Genomic DNA, 22,249 nt, shown 5'->3' with positions numbered 1-22,249 from the left:
TGGAGAGGCTTGCCAGCGTCACCCCAGAGATTTTACATTCATCCATTTATCCTTGCCCGGTTTCATCCTCCGATACAAATTCAGAAGGAGAATACTTACCAACTGAAGGCATCGATATTGGATCTGCATTTAAAGGGGACTTAACCCAGGAGGGGTTGACAAGCATTTTTGCACAATGAGATATAATTCTCTTTGTGCCATCATCTTTGTGAGTGTACATATTGTTTTTTTTTTTTTTTTTATCATTTTACTGTGCCATTAAATACTTCACCATATATGTTTTTAACTTTTATCTTTTATATGTTCTCCATTGAATATGCATGGTAATTATACACACGTTCTGTGATTGTGGCGCCCCCATCTTATATATGTTCTTGAACTATACTTTTTGTGCATTTGTATAACTTTGGGGAACTGGGAGTGATCCCTTACTTGGAGTGGCTAGCCTGCACTATTTAAGCACTTTGTCTCATACACCGTTTTTAGTTAGAGTGTTGCCCGCTATTTGGCATGCATCAGTAACATCTTACAAATGTGTCCCTATGGCATACCAACCAACATTTAAAATAAACAAGAAGGACACTTTCATTTTAGGGGTGTGAGTTGAGGGGTGACCAATGGATGGGACTGTTTTGAGAAATGTTAGGTGGCTTACTGATAACAATGTATGCAGCTGAAATATAATTTAGAACAATAACAGCGGAACTACCACGGTTGCAGGGGTCCCAGCTGCGACTGGCCTGTCACTCCAGGGGGCCTGGTCGCCCTGTAGACCTCTGCGACCGGGTGCCCACCGCCATTTGTATAACCACTGGGGCTGCACGTTAAAAGGCCCATCGGGTGGCCCATGCTGCTAGGGCCACCTGATGGAACCTCCGCCAAGCTCGCAACACTAACTGGATCTGGGAAACCTGAAGCACCACTGCCCCAGTTGCCGCAGCTTGACTGGAGTCCCTCTGGGGCTTTTCCACCCGACCAGGTTCTCCTTCCTCTGCCTAATCTGCTGCAGCCCTTCTACCAGGCTGGTATTGTCCCCTCTGCCTATTCCACTGCAGTCCTTCTTCCTGCAATGGGATTTCTATCACCTTTACAAAGACACTTGTGGCTCTCAGGTCTAGCTCTCTTGATTTATCTCAGGGCTAGAGAGATCCTGCAGTCAGCAAACAGGTCCGAAGACTCTGTCACTGGGACCCCTAAAAATCCACACAGGACACAAGTTCCAAAAGGAACTGACAAGCAGTACTTTATTCTACTTGGGACTAACCCATACATTCATCACATAAAGCTTGCTGTGACAAACTTAATAAAATACAAGTATTTCAGGTTGCTGATGGAGATGAAGTTGCAGGTGACAGACGGCCAATGGCAGTACAGTCCCCCAACATGTTGTCCAAGTCCACATTTGAACCAGACCTCAGAATCATCCCTCCCACTGCAGTGCTGAGGAGCAGGGGCATAACTAGGAATCACAGGACCCTCTTATTGCCCCTTCTTGCTCACCCTAAGCAAAAACACTTGAGTGGGATGTTTGTAATGACGGAGTTTGATTGTGTTGGTTGTCTAAGTGTATATGCATGTGTGAAGTTTGCAGAGTGGGATCGTCTGTATATGTGTCGCTGGCTGAGTGTGATTCTATGTGGGGTTTGACTGCATGTAGAGTGATTGGCCCTGCTTGGGGTCACTTGCCTCAGCATGACATTCCTCGTGCTGATGCTAACATGCTGGCTTCACTGTCAGTAAACTAGTGTCAGTGCTTTCCATACTCCCCAGCAGGTGCCTGCTGGGGGAGTAACACAGTGACAGGGTGCAAGAGGACTGCCTGTCACTCAAATTATTGCATTAGTCCATGTGTTCCACTGGCACGCATGTCTAATGTTGAGGATTTAGTGGACAGGTAGGGGAGGGACATACTTTATAGAACATTAAATTAAAATCTATACATTTCTGCTAGCACAATGTGTAGATGGATATAATGCTCTTTAGTATACACTCATATATATTTTAATATAATACAATTATTAGACATTTATCACATTCTTTTAAGCACAGACACTGTCACTGACAAATACATGCACTCATTGGCACCCACAAACACACTCTGTTTAACCAACACATTCTTTCACTGATAGACACACACATTCTGTCTGACAGACACAGACTAACGACTCACTGACACACACACTCACTGAGAGACACACACATTCTTACTGAGAGACACACACACACACACACACACACACAGAAATACTGACAAACACACACACACACTGACAGACACATTCTCTCACACATACTCATAAGGTAGATTTATAATGTTTTTTTGTTGTTTGTTTTTTAAATCCACCCAGCCTCCCTAGCTTTGGGAAAGCTTGTGTGGACCATCTCTGCATCACCCTGGGGTCCAGTGGGTGGCTTGTTTGATCTTACTCTGCTCCCTTGCGCACTGTAAAGAGATGCTGGGGCCAGAGTAATGTCATCTCCTGGTATCACTGCTAAGTGCATGAGGGAGCAGAGCAAGAGGAGGAAGATCAGCTCTCCCTTACCGCCCATGCTCAGCCTTTCCTTGAACACTGCACACATGTGCAGAGTGGGCACCTGCCATCAGGGTAAGCAGGTTCCTAGCCTGCCTTAGCACATGGGGGCCACCTTATGGGCACCACTGGAACAAGCAGAACACAGGGGGCCTGGTCGCACTTGCAACCGCAGCAACCCATGTTCTGCTAATGCGGGGTAGTGACATTACCACAAGAGGATCAAGCCAAATTTGACCTGGGCATAGGGTTACAGGAACATTATTTGATTTAGCGGTTTAAATTTATTTTTAGAATTTGTGGTTTGCTCCCGTTCAGGTGCGCTGTGCCTCTGTAGTTTCCCGTCTTGGGGTGACTCCTGAACAGAAGGAACACAGCAAGGTACACAGCAACGTTTCAACCCACAAAGACCCAGGTGTACCTTCTGTTCTAATAACTTTTCCTAAAACTGTTGGAGTGCCTGGAGCTTTTTTCTATTTTCTGGAACCCCCCAACCTTGTCACACTCAACATCCTGCCACACTAACCTTGTAACACACATACCTAACCTTGTCACAACCCCACACCCTGCTACACACCCTGCCACACTCACTTCCCTCACCCTGACATTCAACAAGCCTCACCCTGCCACACTCACCCCCAACTCTGTCACACTTACCTATCCAGAACTCCTCTATCCCTTCCCACATTACTTCTACCTGCTTCCCTTTTTTTTTTTTTTTTACTTTTTTTTTTTATCAAGAGAGATTTTCTCTCCACTGCACTGCTGTGCACATCACTTGTATTGCATGGTGACATCCCTGAGGTCCTAAGTCTGCCCTCCAAAAATAACTTGTGTGGTAGTATTTTAAAAGGAATAAAGATGTTGATTGCAGTCCTTCATATGCACAGCAGGGTTCAGCTCAAAATGCACATTAATTATATTATAAGATGATATTTGAAAAAAACTGCATTTCCTGAAATGCTATCAGAATATTTTCAAATAGTCATAATTAGTATATTTGCCCAATTTTTAAAATCAATTTGTATCCACATTTTGTGACAAAAAAAATGCATTACTGCTCTTTTGTAATATTTAAGACCTTAAAATTTGAAATATTGCAAGATAGGATATGCTGCATAATTTCTGCAAATGGATAGAAAATATTGTATAGATTTTTATAATTGTCTGTTAACCATGTAATGCAATCTGTGTAGGAAATGGTTGTTAACTATGCATTCTGTGTTTATTTTTTAAGGTTATTCTATTTTAGTTATAAACATATATTAGTTAAATGGTTAATAATATATCTGCAAATGAACAAATTAATACAATTTTGCCAAATGAACCTGTAATAAGTGTATTCTGTAAAGGTATTAATGCTTACCATTTTCTGATTGCCACCACTTATTTTTCCAGTGTGGATCAAATGTTGTAATGACATTTTCAATCAAATGACTATAAGGAGAAGAATAAGGATCATACGGGTATCTGGAATCGCAATTAAAACATTTTTGATCATCCTAGAAAGAGGTAAAAAAATAATGTATTTCAGTTACAAAAATATTGATAAATAATTTTAAATCCTTCTCTCCCAATGGTGGTCTTTTTATGGAGATTGATAAAATGTTGCAGTACAATTCCCACAAGCCAGTAGGTGATTGTGGCCAGGGCTCGAGTCCTGCAGGAACGCGTGGGAACGGCGTTCCTGCACTTTTTCCACAGCAGGAACGCCGTTCCCATTACTAGTCCTGCAGGACCCAGGGCTGGCACAAGTGGCTGCCAGAGCAGGGGGAGCACAAATCCGAATCCCCTGCCTCTGACTGGGGACTCGGATTTTTAAACTCACCTCTCCCCCTGCAGTCAGTGGAGTCGTCCGGCCTCTCCTGATGATGTCAGGAGGAGGGGGCGTGACTTCCTCTGCTCCCCAGCGGTCCTGTGAGAAGAGCAGAGAAAGTCACGCCCCCTCCTACTGACATCATCAGGAGAGGCCGGCTTACTCCACTGACTGCAGGCTGCAGGTTCCAGATCCTGTCCCACCCCTCCTGGCCCAAGGTAAGCCTCAGGGAGGGGGGAAGGCACTTTAGTGTTTTTGTTTGTTTTTTATCCCTTTCCTCAGTCCCTGTCCCCCTATTTAAGGCCCTGTCCCCCCTCCTCAGTCCCTGTCCCCCTATTTAAGGCCCTGTCCCCCCTCCTCAGTCCCTGTCCCCCTATTTAAGGCCCTGTCTGCCCTCCTCAGTCCCTGTCCCCCTATTTAAGGCCCTGTCCCCCCTCCTCAGTCCCTGTCCCCCTATTTAAGGCCCTGTCCCCCCTCCTCAGTCCCTGTCCCCCTCCTCAGTCCCTGTCCCCCTATTTAAGGCCCTGTCCCCCTCCTCAGTCCCTGTCCCCCTCCTCAGTCCCTGTCCCCCTCCTCAGCCCCTGCCCCTCTTCCTCCCCATATGCTCTGCACTGCCCCTCTTCCTCAGCCCCTGTCCATCTTCCTCAGCCCCTGTCCCTCTTCCTCAGCCCCTGTCCCTCTTCCTCAGCCCCTGTCCCTCTTCCTCAGCCCCTGTCCATCTTCCTCAGCCCCTGTCCATCTTCCTCAGCCCCTGTCCATCTTCCTCAGCCCCTGTCCATCTTCCTCAGCCCCTGTCCCTCTTTCTCAGCCCCTGTCCCTCTTCCTCAACCCCTGTCCATCTTCCTCAGCCCCTGTCCATCTTCCTCAGCCCCTGTCCATCTTCCTCAGCCCCTGTCCATCTTCCTCAGCCCCTGTCCATCTTCCTCAGCCCCTGTCCCCCTCCTCAGCCCCGTGCCCTTACTCAGCCCCTGCATACAAGCGTGTAATTTTTTGGGGTGGGGGGGGAGGGGGAGAGTGGATCTTGGGTGAGTTCCTGCACTTTTTTACCCAGGACTTGACCCCTGATTGTGGCTCAAAAATACCTACAGGCATTTAATTTGCATGCTACCAATTTGTAGTTCCACAGCTATGGTCAGTATCTCAGATGTTATAATTTTGCAAAATGGTGCATTTTCCAATTAATTTCCATAGCAACTCCACTAGGACTTTATAAAAAGTTCACATCACAGTGGGACAATTTTTCTATATTTATTTATCTTTACCTTTTGGACTTCTTTAGACTTAAAGGGAAACTATAGACACCAAAACAATGAAGCAGTTTTGATGTCTAGATCATGCCCCTACAATCTCACTGATTTAACCCTGTTGGTACTTTTAATGCGTTGTGGTCTATGCTGTCTGCACTGCATGAGGGTCACAATGTGGTCATTAAGGGGTTAAAATGGCCATTGGAGTAACTAAATGACCTCCATTTGTTTAAATATACATAGGGATTTAGGAGAGAGCGCAGGTAACTTTTTCTTTGGTTTTTATTGTATGTATTGGGGATGATGTGTACTGTGGTCGTTGCTGCCACCCAGAAGTGATGGGAGTGAGCGCAGGACTTGTTTTTTTGTATTTGTATTCACTTTTTTGTATCACACAGCTAGGTTACAATGCTGCCGCCCATCCCATGTGTTCCCTATTAAGGGTTAATAAGTATACAGGGGTGTATATAAAAAAAATACCCCTCTCTGTCTCATTAGAGATATCTTTACCAGAAGCTCAGGGAAGCAGGTTGAAAGGACAGTGTAGGAACCCACCTGAGGGGGTCTGCCTTGATATTCTTATAAACGCCTGCTGAGAAACTGCACCGACTGATATCTATTACAAAACTGTGAATAATTGCTCAAAGAATCCACAGGAGGATGAGAAGACTCTGCATATACCACACCAGGTTGTCTTTCTTTGATATAACATAGCTCTTGAAACAATACAGGTAAGAGGGAGAGGCCAACACAGATATTATGGATTATACTGAGCATATTAATGCTGGGAACGTGTTTTTTTTTGCACTTAGCTTCCACCTTATGTTCAGTTTTGGACTGATTTCAAAATGCAACCAGGAAAAGTAAGACAAATGGCAGGCCAAAAGCAGGAAATATGGTAGTCTTCATTTGGTTGACAGAAAACTGAAAAGATGTGACAACAGTACTAGGCAGATGGCATATTGAGAGAAACACCTGCATTTGCATAGGAAGGACATTTTGTTTATTTTTATTTTTTTGTTTATTTTTTCATTTTGAGCTGTGCAGCAAAATGTGCAAAGGGTGCAAACGAAAGCTAAATCATACATTTTACTGCTTGAATTACTCGTGAACATAAATTCAGTACACAGTACCTGATACATATGCCCTCAATACCAAACTCAACAATTACTTGCAGTTTTACAATCAAACCTAAATGAGTGTGTTAGATTGCTGCTCAGTGATACCTAAACAGTATAATTATGTTATTTTTTAATTTTTTTGTTCATTCTTTATAGAAATATTGAGGGGCATAAACAATTTTAGATTTAATATGGTACCATTTACAGCATCTGAAATATTAGCATAGAAAAAGTGAGAAGATGTCACAAAAACATATAAAATAAAATGGTTTAAACCCTGCTTTTTGGTATTAGTAAAGAAACTTTATATTATTTTTAAGAATGCAGCTTCCTAGGAGTGTCACCAGAATATAAAAGGAATGTATTGATTTGTAAAAGAAATCTTAACATGAGAATATAAATTATCGATAGGGAAGAGACTAATGGTAAAATAGAAGTAAAGTCTTGTGCTTGAAAATAATATACACTAACCTCAAGGTAACTAACTATACAGTATCGCTCAGGTTCTTCCAGTCCACAAGTTGAAGAAGCTGAAAGTTGCTCTTTCCGTCCTACCAGGAGATCTCCAATAGTTGGATAGCATGGACCACTTTCACAATTTTCCTGAGTTCTCGCAGTGCTTATCAGCTCTTATTGAACAAAACACATAAACTAATGATGATATAATTCTGTCAACTCTTATTTTATTTAGTGAGATACAAATATAATGATTCTATTCTATGTTAACAAGTACATTCATGATAACAAATTTACACATTTTTACTTAGAATCCCAAAGTTAAGTATTGCCTTACAAAAATGCAGATTGTTTTTGATTTTTAAATAATTGACTGCAACAACTAAGTAATTCTAATTTATATTTTTTGATGGTACAAATGTGATTATTAAAAACATTACTTCTCTAGAAGTTATACTATGGTTATTTTATATTTCTAATAAAAATAGGTACATCCATAAAATATGCTGGTTTAAAATATAAACGCTTTAAAATTCAGTGAGTGTAATATTCATGTTATATATATATATATATATATATATTTATATATATATATATATATATATATATATATGGAACATGGGGGGGGGGGGGGTGGTTGCACTCACCTGAACATGCTTAAATGGGGTGCTTATATATAACATGAATATTACACTGAATTTTAAAGCGTTATATATGTGTGTGTATATATTTATAAAACACATCCTTGCATGCTGGCTTAAATAAAATGATGTGGTCACTGTATATATACTGGATATACTCTTTGTTTGAGTACAATGTAATACATAATGGTATTTATATATTTTTTTTTAACAAGTTAGCATCATAAAATGTTATGTATCAGGTCTTGTCCATGATCACCATGGTTACTGACATTTGTAATGTACTACTCCTCTACACACATGCACACTTCCCTATGAGCATGTCATTGATTGAACCTCAGAGTAGCTAAGCCTTTGTCTAGTATATTCTTGCATACATACTCTGAAATGACTAAGTATGCTTTTAACTGTCCTGAAAAAGTTCTGATATGTAACTAGAATGTTGACTGTGATGTGATAGATTTATGGAGAAAACTGTTTTTATCATTATTATTATTATTATTATTATTATTGTTATTATTATGATATTTAGATAGCGCCATCAAATTCTGCAGCGCTTTACAATGGGTGGACGAACAGACATGTAGTTGTAACCAGACAAGTTGGACACACAGGAACAGAGGGGTTGAGGGCCCTGCTCAATGAGATTACATGCTAGAGGGAGTGGGGTAAAAAGACACAAAAAGGTAAGGATAGTATCAGGGCCGTCTTTAAATTTGATTGGACCCTGGGCAAGCATTTACTTGGGCCCCCTGACTACATATAGATACACACAAATACACTACTTGACACACATGCAGATACACACTGACCGCATATAGATACACACAAGAACATACAGATACACACAGACACACACACACACAAACACTGACATACATGCAGATACAAAGGTACACACACTGACTACATATAGATACACTGACACACACACTGACACACATACAGACACACAAATACACACAAATACACTACCTGACACACATGCAGATACACACTGACCGCATATAGATACACACAAGAACATACAGATACACACAGACACACACACACAAACAGATACAAAGACTGACATACATGCAGATACAAAGGTACACACACTGACTACATATAGATACACTGACACACATACAGACACACAGATACACAACCTGACACATGCAGATATACAGATACAAACACTGACACATACAGATATACAGATACAGAGACACATTCTGACAGACGTACTGACACAGACAGCCATACTGAAACACACATACACACATACATACTGAACCACACAGACACTGACAGTTTTTTGGGGTGGATAATCAATTCTGAAAATATTGCCTATTTCAAAATCTAAACATGCGTTCTACCATTAATTCTGACAAAGTTACGCATCAGAATTAAAAATCATCAAAACTTATAACTGTGTTTAATGTTTATCATTGTCCAAATGAGTTCTTTGGTGGCTTTTTGATAACATCACAGGTTAATGGTTATCAGCAACGAATCAGATAATCTATCATCATGTACTGCAAAACTTTTAAATTAGTTCATTTTCAGATATAAGTTAATTTGTTGAAAAGAGTATCAGTGAGTTATCAACTGATTTTTGACAGTTGAATTTTAGAGAGAAATATGTCAATAAATCTTTTCCAAAATTATTGAGATTAAGCTTGTTTGCGTAACGCAAAATATAGGATCTGTAAGATCTTTCTTTAATTTTTGTGAAACTACAAATGCAAAAAGTGTTAAAAAAAACAAACAAACACTTGGACGTGTGCGATTGTGATTTTGTTGACTATGTTAATAATTCATCAGCAACCATAAACATGCAATTGAGTCTGATGCCTCTGTAATATTTGTTATATATTTGGCAATACTGTGATTGGCACCTGTCATAAGCAAGAGAACATGAACGCATTACAAACACGCACAGACATACTGACACACTGACAGACATTCTGGCACACATACACACAGACAGACAGATCTACTGAAACACACATACACACAGACACTGACAGACTCACACACACACAGACATACTGGCACACTAACAGACATACACACATACATATATACTGACACACTCAGACACTCATGCAAAATTTGCTAACCACCCTCCAGTTTCTTACCTTTTCCTGGAGGGTGGCTTCCCTGGGGTCCAGTGGGCTGGCTGGGGTGGCTGGGAGTTGAGATCTCGCTCTCTCCCGGCCTGGCCCCCTCTGGAACAGCTGATCCTCCTTCCTCCGCGCGGCTCCTTTTTCTGTGGGAGGAAGTGACGCGCGGCTGTCACTTCCTCCCAGCCGGCTGCCAAAAAGCAAGGGCCCGGTCGCGCTGTTAAAGCGCCACAGCGCCCGACCGGGCCCCTGCTGACACAGGCCCACCGGGTGGCCCTAAGTGCATGGGCCACCCGGTGGGCCCCCATAGTTTGCGGGCAGAGGGCAAACGGAGCAGCTGTCTTGGGCCCCCCAGCAGGGACAGGGCCCGGGGCAGCTGCCCCGCTTGCCCCGCGTTAAAGACGGCCCTGGATAGTATTAAACTAGTGACAGTTGCAGAAGAGGAATCAGTCAGGAGCTATTAAAAGTTTAATTGATACGCTTTTATGAACAAGTGGCTTTTAAACGATTTTTTGAAGGAGTGGAGACTGGGTGAGCATCTAATGGAGGAGGGAAGCGAGTTCCACAGGAACGGTGCAGCCCTCGAGAAATCTTGAAGGCGAGCATCAGAGGTGGGAGTACGGACAGAAGATAGACGTAAGTCTTCAGCAGATCGTAAGGGCCTAGACAGGACATACTTGTGTATAAGGGAGGATAGATAGGTGGGAGTAGCATTATGTAGAGATTTGAAAGCAAGAACCAGAATTTTAAATTGAGCTCTATATTTTATAGGAAGCCAATGTAGGGGCTTAAGAACTTAAGAAGTCCACAAGTGCTGTATATATGCAAAGATACAAAAACAATTTTTTTCTTGTATATATTCCAGGAATTTGATTCATTGCTGGAAAAGGATGCCTTTATTAGACAGTCACCTGGTGTCAAATACTCTTTGTTATTTTCCCTGCAGGCCTTTTAAAACTAGTTCCATCTTGAAAGCAGGACATAAATTGAAGCCTTAGAGATTCCACATGTCATCTCAGATTGTGCTTGGCAAAACTTGTTCTAATGAACCTCATGTTGTGAAAGAACATTTTGGACAAGTGTGAAAGTTTTTTAGTTGTTCATAAATGTACATTTTGATTCAAGGTTTTATAGCTAAATGTGGAGGTACATATTAGTAATATATTTCGAGTAAGCTGTTGCTGGGTTAAACATAATTTGCTATTTGGCAATGCTAAATTTAAAAATACATGCAAGCTAGATTATTTGGGCATTTAATTTGAAATTTCATTGTTTTTGTTTTTTTACCCTTACATTTCAGGATGTTTATTGATTTGACATGCTGTCCCTGATGCTTGACATATTTAATTAAATTATTCATGTCTTACTATACACAACTATATATAAATTGAAAAGTAAAGTATCTTAAAATCATCTCCACATTTTACAGAATTGCTAGCAAATGTATAGATTGTCTTAAAAATATATATTTTAAAATTGTCCACTCCCCATCTTTCAATCAATGTCATAGACCTTTTTATGCTAGCATAATAAATATATATTAAAATATATTTTTTCACTATAATGAATTGTATATTTGAAACCTTAGGAGCTGTGATATGTTAAGATGCAGAGAGAAAACTCCAAAGCTGCACAGCTAATACTCAAATTAGATTCCACTATATGCCTTTTTCAACTTGAAATTGAGATTCTGTCTTGAACAGCATTGGAATTATTTGCAAATTATTTATTTTCTTAATTATTTTCCCTGAACATTCATATATACATTATTACTCCCTAGTTTGGAACCTAAATTTGGGATCCCAGTGATTAGAGCAGACTCAACATACCGTACTCATTATTCCCCTTGCCAATTGTAACTTGTTTACTGTAGTTACATTTCCTGCACATTGCAATGTAGAATCCATGACAGTGTGAAAAGGGTTTTGTAAAATTAATTGTTAATAATATTTAATTTGAAAAATAGGTCTCTAAGTTCATGTTACAAATAGAGAATGGGTCACTATGGTAATGTAATTTAAAATGTGAAAAATGGGGTGAGATTATACATTTCAGCAATTAGCAGCTACATTTATAATGCTTTTTATTTTCCATGTTCAAACCTTCAATCCAATAATCTTAAAATACGTTTGTTTTTGTCAAAGCATTAAAGGGACACTATAGTCACCAGAACAACTGCAGCTTAATTTAGTTGTTCTGGTGTGTATGGCATGTCCCTAATGGGTTTTTAATGTAAACACTGCAGTGCTTGCATTACTGCCCAGGGACTCCTCTAGTGGCAGTCACACAGAAGGCCACTATAGGTGCGTCATGGGTCATTGCAGCACAGGGTGCAGCAATGACGTTCAGTGTCTCCATGTTCTGCATGACACCCTGAACGTTCCCCACAAAGATTAATTTGTTCAATGCATCTCTATGAAGAGATGCTGATTGGTGCAGCGAGGCGTTTTATTGAGCATGTGCAATAACCTCCCAATGCTTTTCTATGGGAAAACATTGGATTGGCTGAGATCATCAATTTGTAGATCTCAGAAAAGGAGGCGGAGCAGGGGTAGAGGAAGCCACGGTGGACCCATGCGGTGCTGGAATAAAGGTGATTTTTTACCCTTTTTAAGGAGGATAAAGGGGGCCAGGGGCCTTAAATTGGATTTTAACACTGACATGGTGTCAGGAATGCACGTTTTTATTCCTGACACTATAGTATTCCTTTAACCCCTTAAGGACACATGACATGTGTGACATGACATGATTCCCTTTTATTCCAGAAGTTTGGTCCTTAAGGGGTTAAGTGCCATATACACTGCATCTGCCATATGTAATTAATTTGTTTTTTCAAGATGATTAGTGCTATATCTAATTTGGAGTTATAACCTGAGCTATGACTTTCCAAGTAGTTTTTTTTTACCTTCTGGAAATTTAGCTCATATAACCCTGGTATCAACTTAAAGGGACACTATAGTGAAAAATATGTATTCCTGTAACTGTGAATATATAGTTTAAAAACCAGCTCCACTTGCCTGCTAAGTAAAAGGTGATTTTACTCACCTCAATTCCAGTGTTGCGCGGGTCTCCTTGTGGCTGGCAGGGCCCACTCTGCATCTTTGGCTGAGATCATCAATCTCAGCCAAGTCAATGCTTTACCGTAGCGAGGCAAAACGCTGCACTGCGCCAATCCGCATCTCCTCATAGAGATGCATTGAATCAATACAGCTCTGTGAGAAACTTTCAGCACCTCTATGCAGAGCATGGAGACACTGAATGTCAGTGCTATATACTCTGCAGCACTGACCCAGGAGGCAAGTTTATTGGCCCTCCAAGTGACGGCCTCTAGAGTTGTTACGAGGCAGTAATGTAAGTACTTTCTTTTCACTGAAGAGGCAGTGTTAACATTAAAAAGTCTGCAGGGACATACTATACAAACCAGAACTACATTAAGCTGTAGTTGCTCTGGTGACTATAGTGTCCTTCTAAGTGGACAATATGCTTCCAAATAAGCATCACGTTATTATGAACACAGCATGCTTAAAAATAGATAATAGATGAACAAATATATATAGACAATAAGTCAAACATCAAACATGATTAAGTGTGTATATCTGTCTGATTTACATCTATACTCACCCATAAAGAAAACAATTATTTGCAGGAAAATCATTCTTTTTACCTAAAATAATACAATTAAATAATGCATTAGGCCAAATATGTTTCATTTGTATGCAAATTTGTAATTAATTACAATGTCTAAACATAAACACAGACAAAAGTTTACTAAATAAAATATTATTAATTTAGTAATTGGTCATTAGTAGTAAATCAATGAAAAAGTAGTAGGGTCTCAATTTACTATATTTTAAAGTATAGTTAATAGTATTTCTATTAAGATCTTCCTTTAAGATATAAACTCGAAATAGTCCTAATTATGATATGACTAACATGGTGTGAGAAATCAGGGCAAAACCTAACAAAATATTTGAGTGCATTTGTCAAAGGATTGGTACTCCTAAGAAAGTATAGATGCCTTTGACACTGTAGATATATATGAAAAACTAACCTAGAATGCTGTGTCTCATTTAGAGACATTTTGTTTAGAAAAGGCATAAATACATTAGATAAAATAGTAAAGGCTTGTTTACAACCCTTTCTACTGGCTGGCTGGTAATAACATCTGCTTGCAACGTTTCCAACCAATTGCAGTTTAGCCACTCAGTGGTGAACCTCAGAAACACATGCTATATTTAATTATAACCAGACCTTGACAATAGAAAAAAAATCCCCCTAAGTATTCCTACTTCACCCTATGATCATGGGTGTATTATTATTATTATTATGTTATTATTTATATAGCACCATCAAATGGGAAGGGACATCCATTTATTTTAGAAAATCTGAACTTCCCCTCCCACCCAAAACAGACATATCGTCCTTACAGAGATAGCATACTGCTTAAATCACTGTGCGGTTTAGTATAAAACAAATTAAAATAAATCTCTCAATCTCTCTCTCTCTCTCTCTCAATCTCTCTCTCTCTCTCAACCTCTCTCTCTCTCTCTCTCCTCCCCCCCCCCCCATTTCTTGCACCAATCCCTGTGATTGGCTTTACCAGGAGTCTTGACAAAGCAGTGCTGGAACATTGACTTTTGTTCTGTACTTAAAATAAAATAACTTCCTGCTAAGTAACTATTGGATGTGCCCAGAATTGTGTAATTGTCATTGCCTGGATATAATGACAGTGTATACAGTGTCTTAAGCATTAATATTGAACATGCCAGATACATATATTTGTAACATTTAATGTTCATGTTAGTAATGGGAACTGTTCATGTAATGAAGCATTCACGTTTCTTATTGCAAGCATTATTTTTCTTTTTTACATCATGTGTCTGTCCAGTGGCATACCTATATTGGTAGCATGGATCACAGCTGCAACTGGACCTGTCACTCCAGGGTGCCTGTCCGCCCTGTCGACCCCTGCAACTGGCATAACTTCAGGGATGCAGAGGTGCTGGGTGACCAGCAGAAGGAGGGCACACAGCACAGCGCTCACCTGCTGCCGGTCACTGTATGTAGCATGGCCGAGCTTGCCCTTGCTACATGGAGGAGAGGGGGATAAACACATGGAGGAGGGAGGATACACATTGAGAGACTGGGGGAAGGAATGGAGACACATGGAAAGGCTGAGGGGAGGAAATGAGACAAATTGAGTGGCTGGGTAGGAAAGGAAAGGAGACACATGTTTGGGCTGGTGGGTAAAGGAGACACATGGAGAGGCTGGGGGGAATATGGAGGGGCTTGGAGGAAGAAAAAGACACAGAGAGGAAGGGGAGAATGAGACACAGTGAGGAGCTGGGGGTGATGAAACACATGGAGGAGCTGGGGAGAACGTAACATATAGAAGGGCTGAGGGAGAATGAGACACATTGAGGTGCTAGGGGAATGAGACACATAAAGGGTTTAGGGATGAGACACACGGAGAAGCTGGGTGGGGGTGATGCATAAAGTGGGGAATGAGACACATGGGTGAATAAGACACATGGAGGAGCTGGGGGAGAACGTAACACATAGAAGGGCTGAGGGAGAATGAGACACATGAAGGGGCTAGGGGAATGAGACACATAAAGGGGTTAGGGGATGAGACATATGGAGAAGCTGGGTGGGGGTGATGCATAAAGTGGGGAATGAGACACATGGGTGAATAAGACACATGGAGGAGCTGGGGGAGAACGTAACACATAGAAGGGCTGAGGGAGAATGAGACACATGGAGGGGCTAGGGGAATGAGACACATAAAGGGGTTAGGGGATGAGACACATGGAGAAGCTGGGTGGGGATGATACATAAAGTGGGGAATGAGACACGTGGGTGAATAAGAAACATGGAGGAGCTGGGGGTGAATTATATAAATGGAGGGCCTGGTGGGATGAGACACATGGAGGAGCTGGGGGGAGAATGAGACACATTGAGGGGGTGAATGAGAGACATGGAGAAGTCCAAGGGCAATTTTTGCATCAGGGTCCGGTGAGTTCTAGTTACACCTCTGTGTCTGTCTGTTTATTTTAATACTTTTTGATATTGTTTAATATGCTCTAGCATGTGCTTTAGGGTTTCCATGAAATTTCATGTAGCTAACATGCTTTTCTTTCAATGTAGAATGTATCGGGAAATAGCTTAACTTATTTGCACCAAGTCAGAGGCTGGTGTTTTTTTTTTTTATGATTAACAGCAACTGGTAATGACAGGTTTAGAAACCAGTTGCTAAGTCGCCCCTATCAGTTCCCATAAGGAATAATGTAGGAGTTGCCAGTCACTCCCTCTCACTCAGGACTTGTAGCCTGGAGCAGGGAAGCAATAAAGGTCTCAGAGATATAACACAAATGATTTAGTTAAAAACACAATGTTTTTTTAATTTAAATATACATCTGCAGTAACTAGAGGACATAATCTGAAGCTACTGGGAAAGGAATGGGATATTTATCTAAAAGTACTTTTTTACATGAAGATTGATAGATGCATGGTATAGAAAATGCATTTGAACAGATGGCATACATGTTATGGGCATCAGCAAGAGAAAACATTTGGTCTATCGCTAAGTTTTGCGTAAGTGTCTTAGACTCTCCCAGCTATGTAGCTGATAGATAGAAAATGAAAGCTATAAATCCCTAATGTCTCTTTGAGGGACATTTAGAGAAGTATATCATTGGCATGCAATGTGGGATAGTGATGGGGTCTGTCCACAGAGACCCTAGAGCAGGGGTCCTCAAACTGGTGTGAGCAGAGATTTAACCCTGCTCACATTCAATATGCAGGGGGTGCCACTCCATCCTACAGGCATCTAAACCTAATCTGTGTAGCAGGCTTAGAATGTCCTACTGTGTTAATGGGTTAAACTACGCACTTTTGTTTTTGTGATGTTTAAAATGCAACAAAATGTATACACTGGGCATATTTTGTAACGAAGACAGTGTATGTGTATATATATGTATATATCCACAAAAATAATACATCCTAGATCTGAATGAATTAAATATTCTTCTGAAATACTTTGTTCTTTACAATGGAAATCACATTTTTCAACCCATGGAGGTCTGGATTTGGAATCACACTCAAAATTAAAGTGGAAAAACACACTACAGGCTGATCCAACTTTGATGTGATGTCCTTAAAACAAGTCAAAATGAGGCTCAGTAGTGTGTGTGGCCTCCACATGCCTGTATGACCTCCCTACAACACCTGTGCATGCTCCTGATGAGGTGGCGGATGGTCTCCTGAGGGATCTCCTCCAAGACCTGGACTAAAGCATCTGCCAACTCCTGGACAGTCTGTGGTGCAATGTGACGTTGGTGGATGGAGCGAGACATCATGTTCCAGATGTGCTCAATTGGATTCAGGTCTGGGGAACGGGCGGCCAGTCCATAGCATCAATGCCTTCGTTTTGCAGGAACTGCTGACACACTCCAGCCACATGAGGTCTAGCATTGTCTTGTATTAGGAGGAACCCAGGGCCAACCACAACAGCATATGGTCTTAGAAGGGGTCTGATGATCTCATCTTGGTACCTAATGGCAGTCAGGCTACTTCTGGAGAGCACATGGAGGGCTGTGCGGCCCCCCAAAGAAATGCCACCCCACACCATTACTGACCCACTGCCAAACCAGTCATGCCGGAGGATGTTGCAGGCAGCAGAACTTTCTCCACGGCGTCTCCAGACTCTATCACGTCTGTCACATGTGCTCAGTGTGAACCTGCTTTCATCTGTGAAGAGCACAGGGCGCCAGTGGCAAATTTGCCAATCTTGGAGTTCTCTGGCAAATGCCAAATGTCCTGCACGGTGTTGGACTGTAAGCACAACCCCCACCTGTGGACGTCGAGCCCTCATACCACCCTCATGGCGTCTGTTTTTGACCGTTTGAGCAGACACATGCACATTTGTGGCCTGCTGGAGGTCATTTTGCAGGGCTCTGGCAGTGCTCCTCCTGTTCCTCCTTGCACAAAGGTAGAGGTAGCGGTAGCGGTCCTTCTGCTAGGCTGTTGCCCTCCTACGGCCTCCTCCACATCTCCTGATGTACTGGCCTGTCTCCTGGTAGTGTCTCCATGCTCTGGACACTACGCTGAAAGACACAGCAAACTTTCTTGCCACAGCTCGCATTGATGTGCCATCCTGGATGAGCTGCACTACCTGAGCCACTTGTGTGGGTTGTAGACTCCGTCTCATGCTACCACTAGAGTGAAAGCACCGCCAGCATTCAAAAGTGACCAAAACATCAGCCAGGAAGCATAGGATCTGAGAAGTGGTCTGTGGTCACCACCTGCAGAACCACTCCTTTATTGGGGATGTCTTGCTAATTGCCTATAATTTCCAAATGAGCACAAACAGGCATTGTGTTATAGACTTCATGCTGCATTTCTGCAGGCACCTTTAGCAGTGGATGCTGTTTAAAACACATTTTTTTTAAAGCCACAGCATTGATGGTGATACAAAAGGACTAGTGACCCTAAACTAGTCATAGATTGCAGTTTCAACCTTGTGTGTCTGAGTAGCATCTGGTTAGGATGTTAAAGTCTCTCTCCGAGTGGATATAGCCTGGTGCCAAAAAAGATTGTGGTGAAGCCAAACACAATAAAGCTCCCCACATTGCATGAAGAAAAAATATTGTTTTGACTCCCCTGCATATCTCAAGTTACACTTTCAAAAGTCTTCCTTGTGCACAAAAACTCGAGAAATCATGCTTTCAAAAAACTATCACAGAGTTGTCATTGTGTTTTACACTTCATTCTACATTTCTGCAGGTATCCTTAGCAATGGACACTGTTTAACTAAGGCTACCTGCAGAAACAAAATATGAAGTATAAAACAAAATGCGTGTCTGTGCTCATTTGCATGTCAAGCTAGAACTTGAGATATTCAGGTGATGCACAGCAATATTTTTTTCTATTTGCAATGTAGGGAGTTTAATAGTGTTTGTCCTTACCACAATCTTTTGACACCTAGCAGTGTATGCATACGCCTACCCAAATTCCCTTGCAGTAGTGAGAGCACTGTTAAAGATTTGAGATTTGTGTGGGAAAAACAAGTCTTATGGCTTGACTGGTGTGTGTATTTGTGTTTACTAACTGTATGTATGTATGTATGTATGTATGTATATATATATATATATATATATATATATATATATATATATATATATATCAGACACAATTTGTTTCTTGTAATACATTTTTATTGGACTAACAGAATTTTTTTAATGTCAAGCTTTCGGGAGAACCTCCCTTTCTCAAGTATGAAGCATTTCTGAGCAAGACGACACATAGAATTCAAACTTGAGTTGTGATACAGGGATTAAAGCGACATGAGTGCAGATAAGACACAGGTTTGATGGAAAATAGACAACATTCTTGCAGAGGATCATAAATATCTATCTGAATGAATATATATATATATATAGCCAGAGAAAATCAGCACTCCCAGGATTTGTATCAAAAATGAAAATAAGTCTTTATTCCAACGGTCAACGTTTCAGTTCCGCTAGGGAACTTTCATCAGGACAGAATACTGATGAAAGTTCCCTAGCGGAACTGAAACGTTGACCGTTGGAATAAAGACTTATTTTCATTTTTGATACAAATCCTGGGAGTGCTACGGAATCTGTTGGCGCAATATAAATGGCAATAATAATAATAATAATAACCGCAATAATACTCTTAGTAATGTGTCTTTAACTTACAGGAAAAATGTTTAGAAATATGTATGTGTAAATATGATGCATTTCATTGTTAAAGTGTTATAATAAAGTCACCTAAAATGCTTCAGAACATGTGGTGTGTGTATATATTTACATACAAAGAGAACTGTATATAGCCCATAGCCCCAACAAGTATATCATTTGAACATTTACAAAAATACACTGTAGAAGCATCACCTGGGCTTATTCCAACAGCAGCAAACCAAAGGATGGTTGCATTGGTCACTAGCAGGGTATCCAAATCAAATTGTATATATAAATATAACTCCAGTTAATAACCTATATACTAAAGCTAACCATTTTCTGTAGCCTGACTTTGTCATAGCTCCAGATAATCTTTAATACTTTTGGATAAGCTTTTCAAATGATTCAATATTTTTGGATACACTTTTCAAATATATATTTTTTTTATAATTTAAAATTTTAAAAATAGATGATCATATATAAACTATATGAAAAAAATCATATTACACATTTAAAGTATTTTTTATAAAATGCAATTATTTTAAATGTTTATGCCAAAAATTAAATCTAACAATATTAATTGTGGCATTTGGTCTCAATTTACTAAGCTTTCCAAGTGATTCAATATTGTTAGAAGATCTGTACAAAGGATTTATCTGCAGAAGTCACCAATAAAGTATATAGGAATTTTTGGTTAACGTATTTGGAAAGTTTTTCTAACAGTATTGAATCATTTGGAAAGCTTAATAAATCCAGACCAATATATAAACTGTCCATGTATGATCAAAGTATCTATGTAAAAGGACAACGGATATACTCAAGTACAGGTCTGTAGTCTGTACATCTACAGAAGTAAATCCCAAATGTGTATCAAAAATGGTGTAATGTAAAACCCATCTCACAGTGCACTTTGATGTAGTGTGGAGAATTGTAGTATGCAAACTCCTCCAGTATTCTGGAAGTTAAGAGCTACTGTAAATAAAAAAAGATCAAGGTGTCTTAAAATGCATAACATGACCCTATTTCCTATGCATTTTATTCAGTTGCTGAACTTTGTCAAGATGCCATGCATAAAGAGTATAAGATGATCCTCTAAATACCTATTGCATTCAACCATCATTTCCGACTCAAACAATAATAATTAAAAAAAAAAATCCCTCCAAAAATAAATAAATAACTGTTTAATAGATAAATCCCAAATGAAAGCATACATGCATTTAATTTATTATGCACCTTTTCATTGGGATCAATTTATATAGAAAATCTGTAGTTTTTGTAAAATTATAAAAGAGAACACATGTTTCTTAAGTAATGCACTTCAGCAAGCTAAAGCTCTTTTGGGGTCTATAGTGCCCCTTTAAGCTATATATAAAATAAATGAGAACAAATTATCTCGCATTTTCCAGATAAGAAGTAATATATAAGAGAATGATGACCAAAAAGCCAAAATTAGGTAAAAAAAAATATTGGAAACCCTCAATGTCTGGACACAGAAAAAAATGGAGTAAAAATATAAATACAAGTTAAAGGGTTACTTGAGTTATTTAGAGAATTTAGCAGTGAGAGGGCAGAGATATGATCAAAACCCCTTCATTTGGCTAAATTTGTTTTGGTGCTCAGACTGTTCCTTCAAGGATTTCTATAGCCATCTAAAATCTCTGCATTTAAAATATTATTTAACTGGTCTGTGATTTCAACTTGATGCAATATTAACTGGACCATAACTAGATCCATAGGTTCATTTAGACATCATTTTACTTCAGATATTTGTCTATGGGAAATAGGTTTTCTTTCACAAAACCATCAAAATTCCACGATTGTTAGATTTTTTTTTTTAAAACAAACCTATTTCAAATATGCACATCATGGGTTTTATGTAAGTAGGGATATATTGTACACCTGGTATCATGATGGATTTTTTTTTCCTTCCTAATTGCTTAAGCGATTAAGTGTAAAACACAGATGTCAAAACTTGAGACATTTCTTGTTTATGTTCATTTCCTCTTGATCTGAAAATTTCTATGTTAATTAGGTGAAGAGGTCAAAATATACATTGTTTATGCAAGTATAAAATCTTGGCCGTTTGACTCTGTCCCTACTCATAACAGAGATATGCCTAGATAACCCTTGTTTATCTTCGCACAATGTATTGCAGCCATTGTGTCTACATAGCAATTAAATAGCAGACTCAGATACTCCTAATTAAAATAATATTAATTCAGTAACTGAATAAAAATCTTCCTTGTAAAGCCCAACACAAGCTTTCCTCTCTATGGCTGTGTATGATGTAAAGGGCAATCTAGCTAAAGAGCAAGGCTAGCGTGAACAGGAAAATTGCCGAATCGCAATGCAAAGAAACATTAATAAGTGCGAGCCTATGGAAATCATGGGATGCATAAAATTATACCAGTGGGTGCTGCACGCGGAAATCCAGCCCTGTCTGAGGGTTGAAAAGCAAGTTCCATAAAACAAAGGCCACATAATCTGCTGTATGACATTAGTGCATGGTGCATGAAGCCTGGATGAGTCATATGAGATATAACTCAAAGCATGTGGCAGGTACACACTAATTTCAATTCCAAAGTCTCCACTAATCCTAATTTATACTTAATCCTAAATCCCTAT

At 40.0% G+C, this 22,249-nt stretch overlaps 1 protein-coding gene across 1 annotated transcript in view; it reads right to left on the bottom strand.

The window, feature by feature from the left end:
* Positions 1–22,249, bottom strand: part of LAMB4 (laminin subunit beta 4) — a 344,917-nt gene that overhangs the window by 316,479 nt on the left and 6,189 nt on the right. The window contains exons 2-4 of the mRNA XM_063448083.1: positions 13,545–13,587; positions 7,187–7,344; positions 3,898–4,033 (exon numbers count right to left, since the gene is read on the bottom strand). Of these exons, the coding sequence (XP_063304153.1) occupies positions 3,898–4,033; positions 7,187–7,344; positions 13,545–13,578 (328 nt within the window). The 5' untranslated portion in view covers positions 13,579–13,587. The remainder of the gene's footprint in view (positions 1–3,897; positions 4,034–7,186; positions 7,345–13,544; positions 13,588–22,249) is intronic.

The sequence above is a fragment of the Pelobates fuscus genome, chromosome 3 (assembly GCF_036172605.1).
Source record: "Pelobates fuscus isolate aPelFus1 chromosome 3, aPelFus1.pri, whole genome shotgun sequence".
NCBI lineage: Eukaryota > Metazoa > Chordata > Amphibia > Anura > Pelobatidae > Pelobates > Pelobates fuscus.
This window is presented reverse-complemented; position numbering and strand designations above follow the sequence as displayed.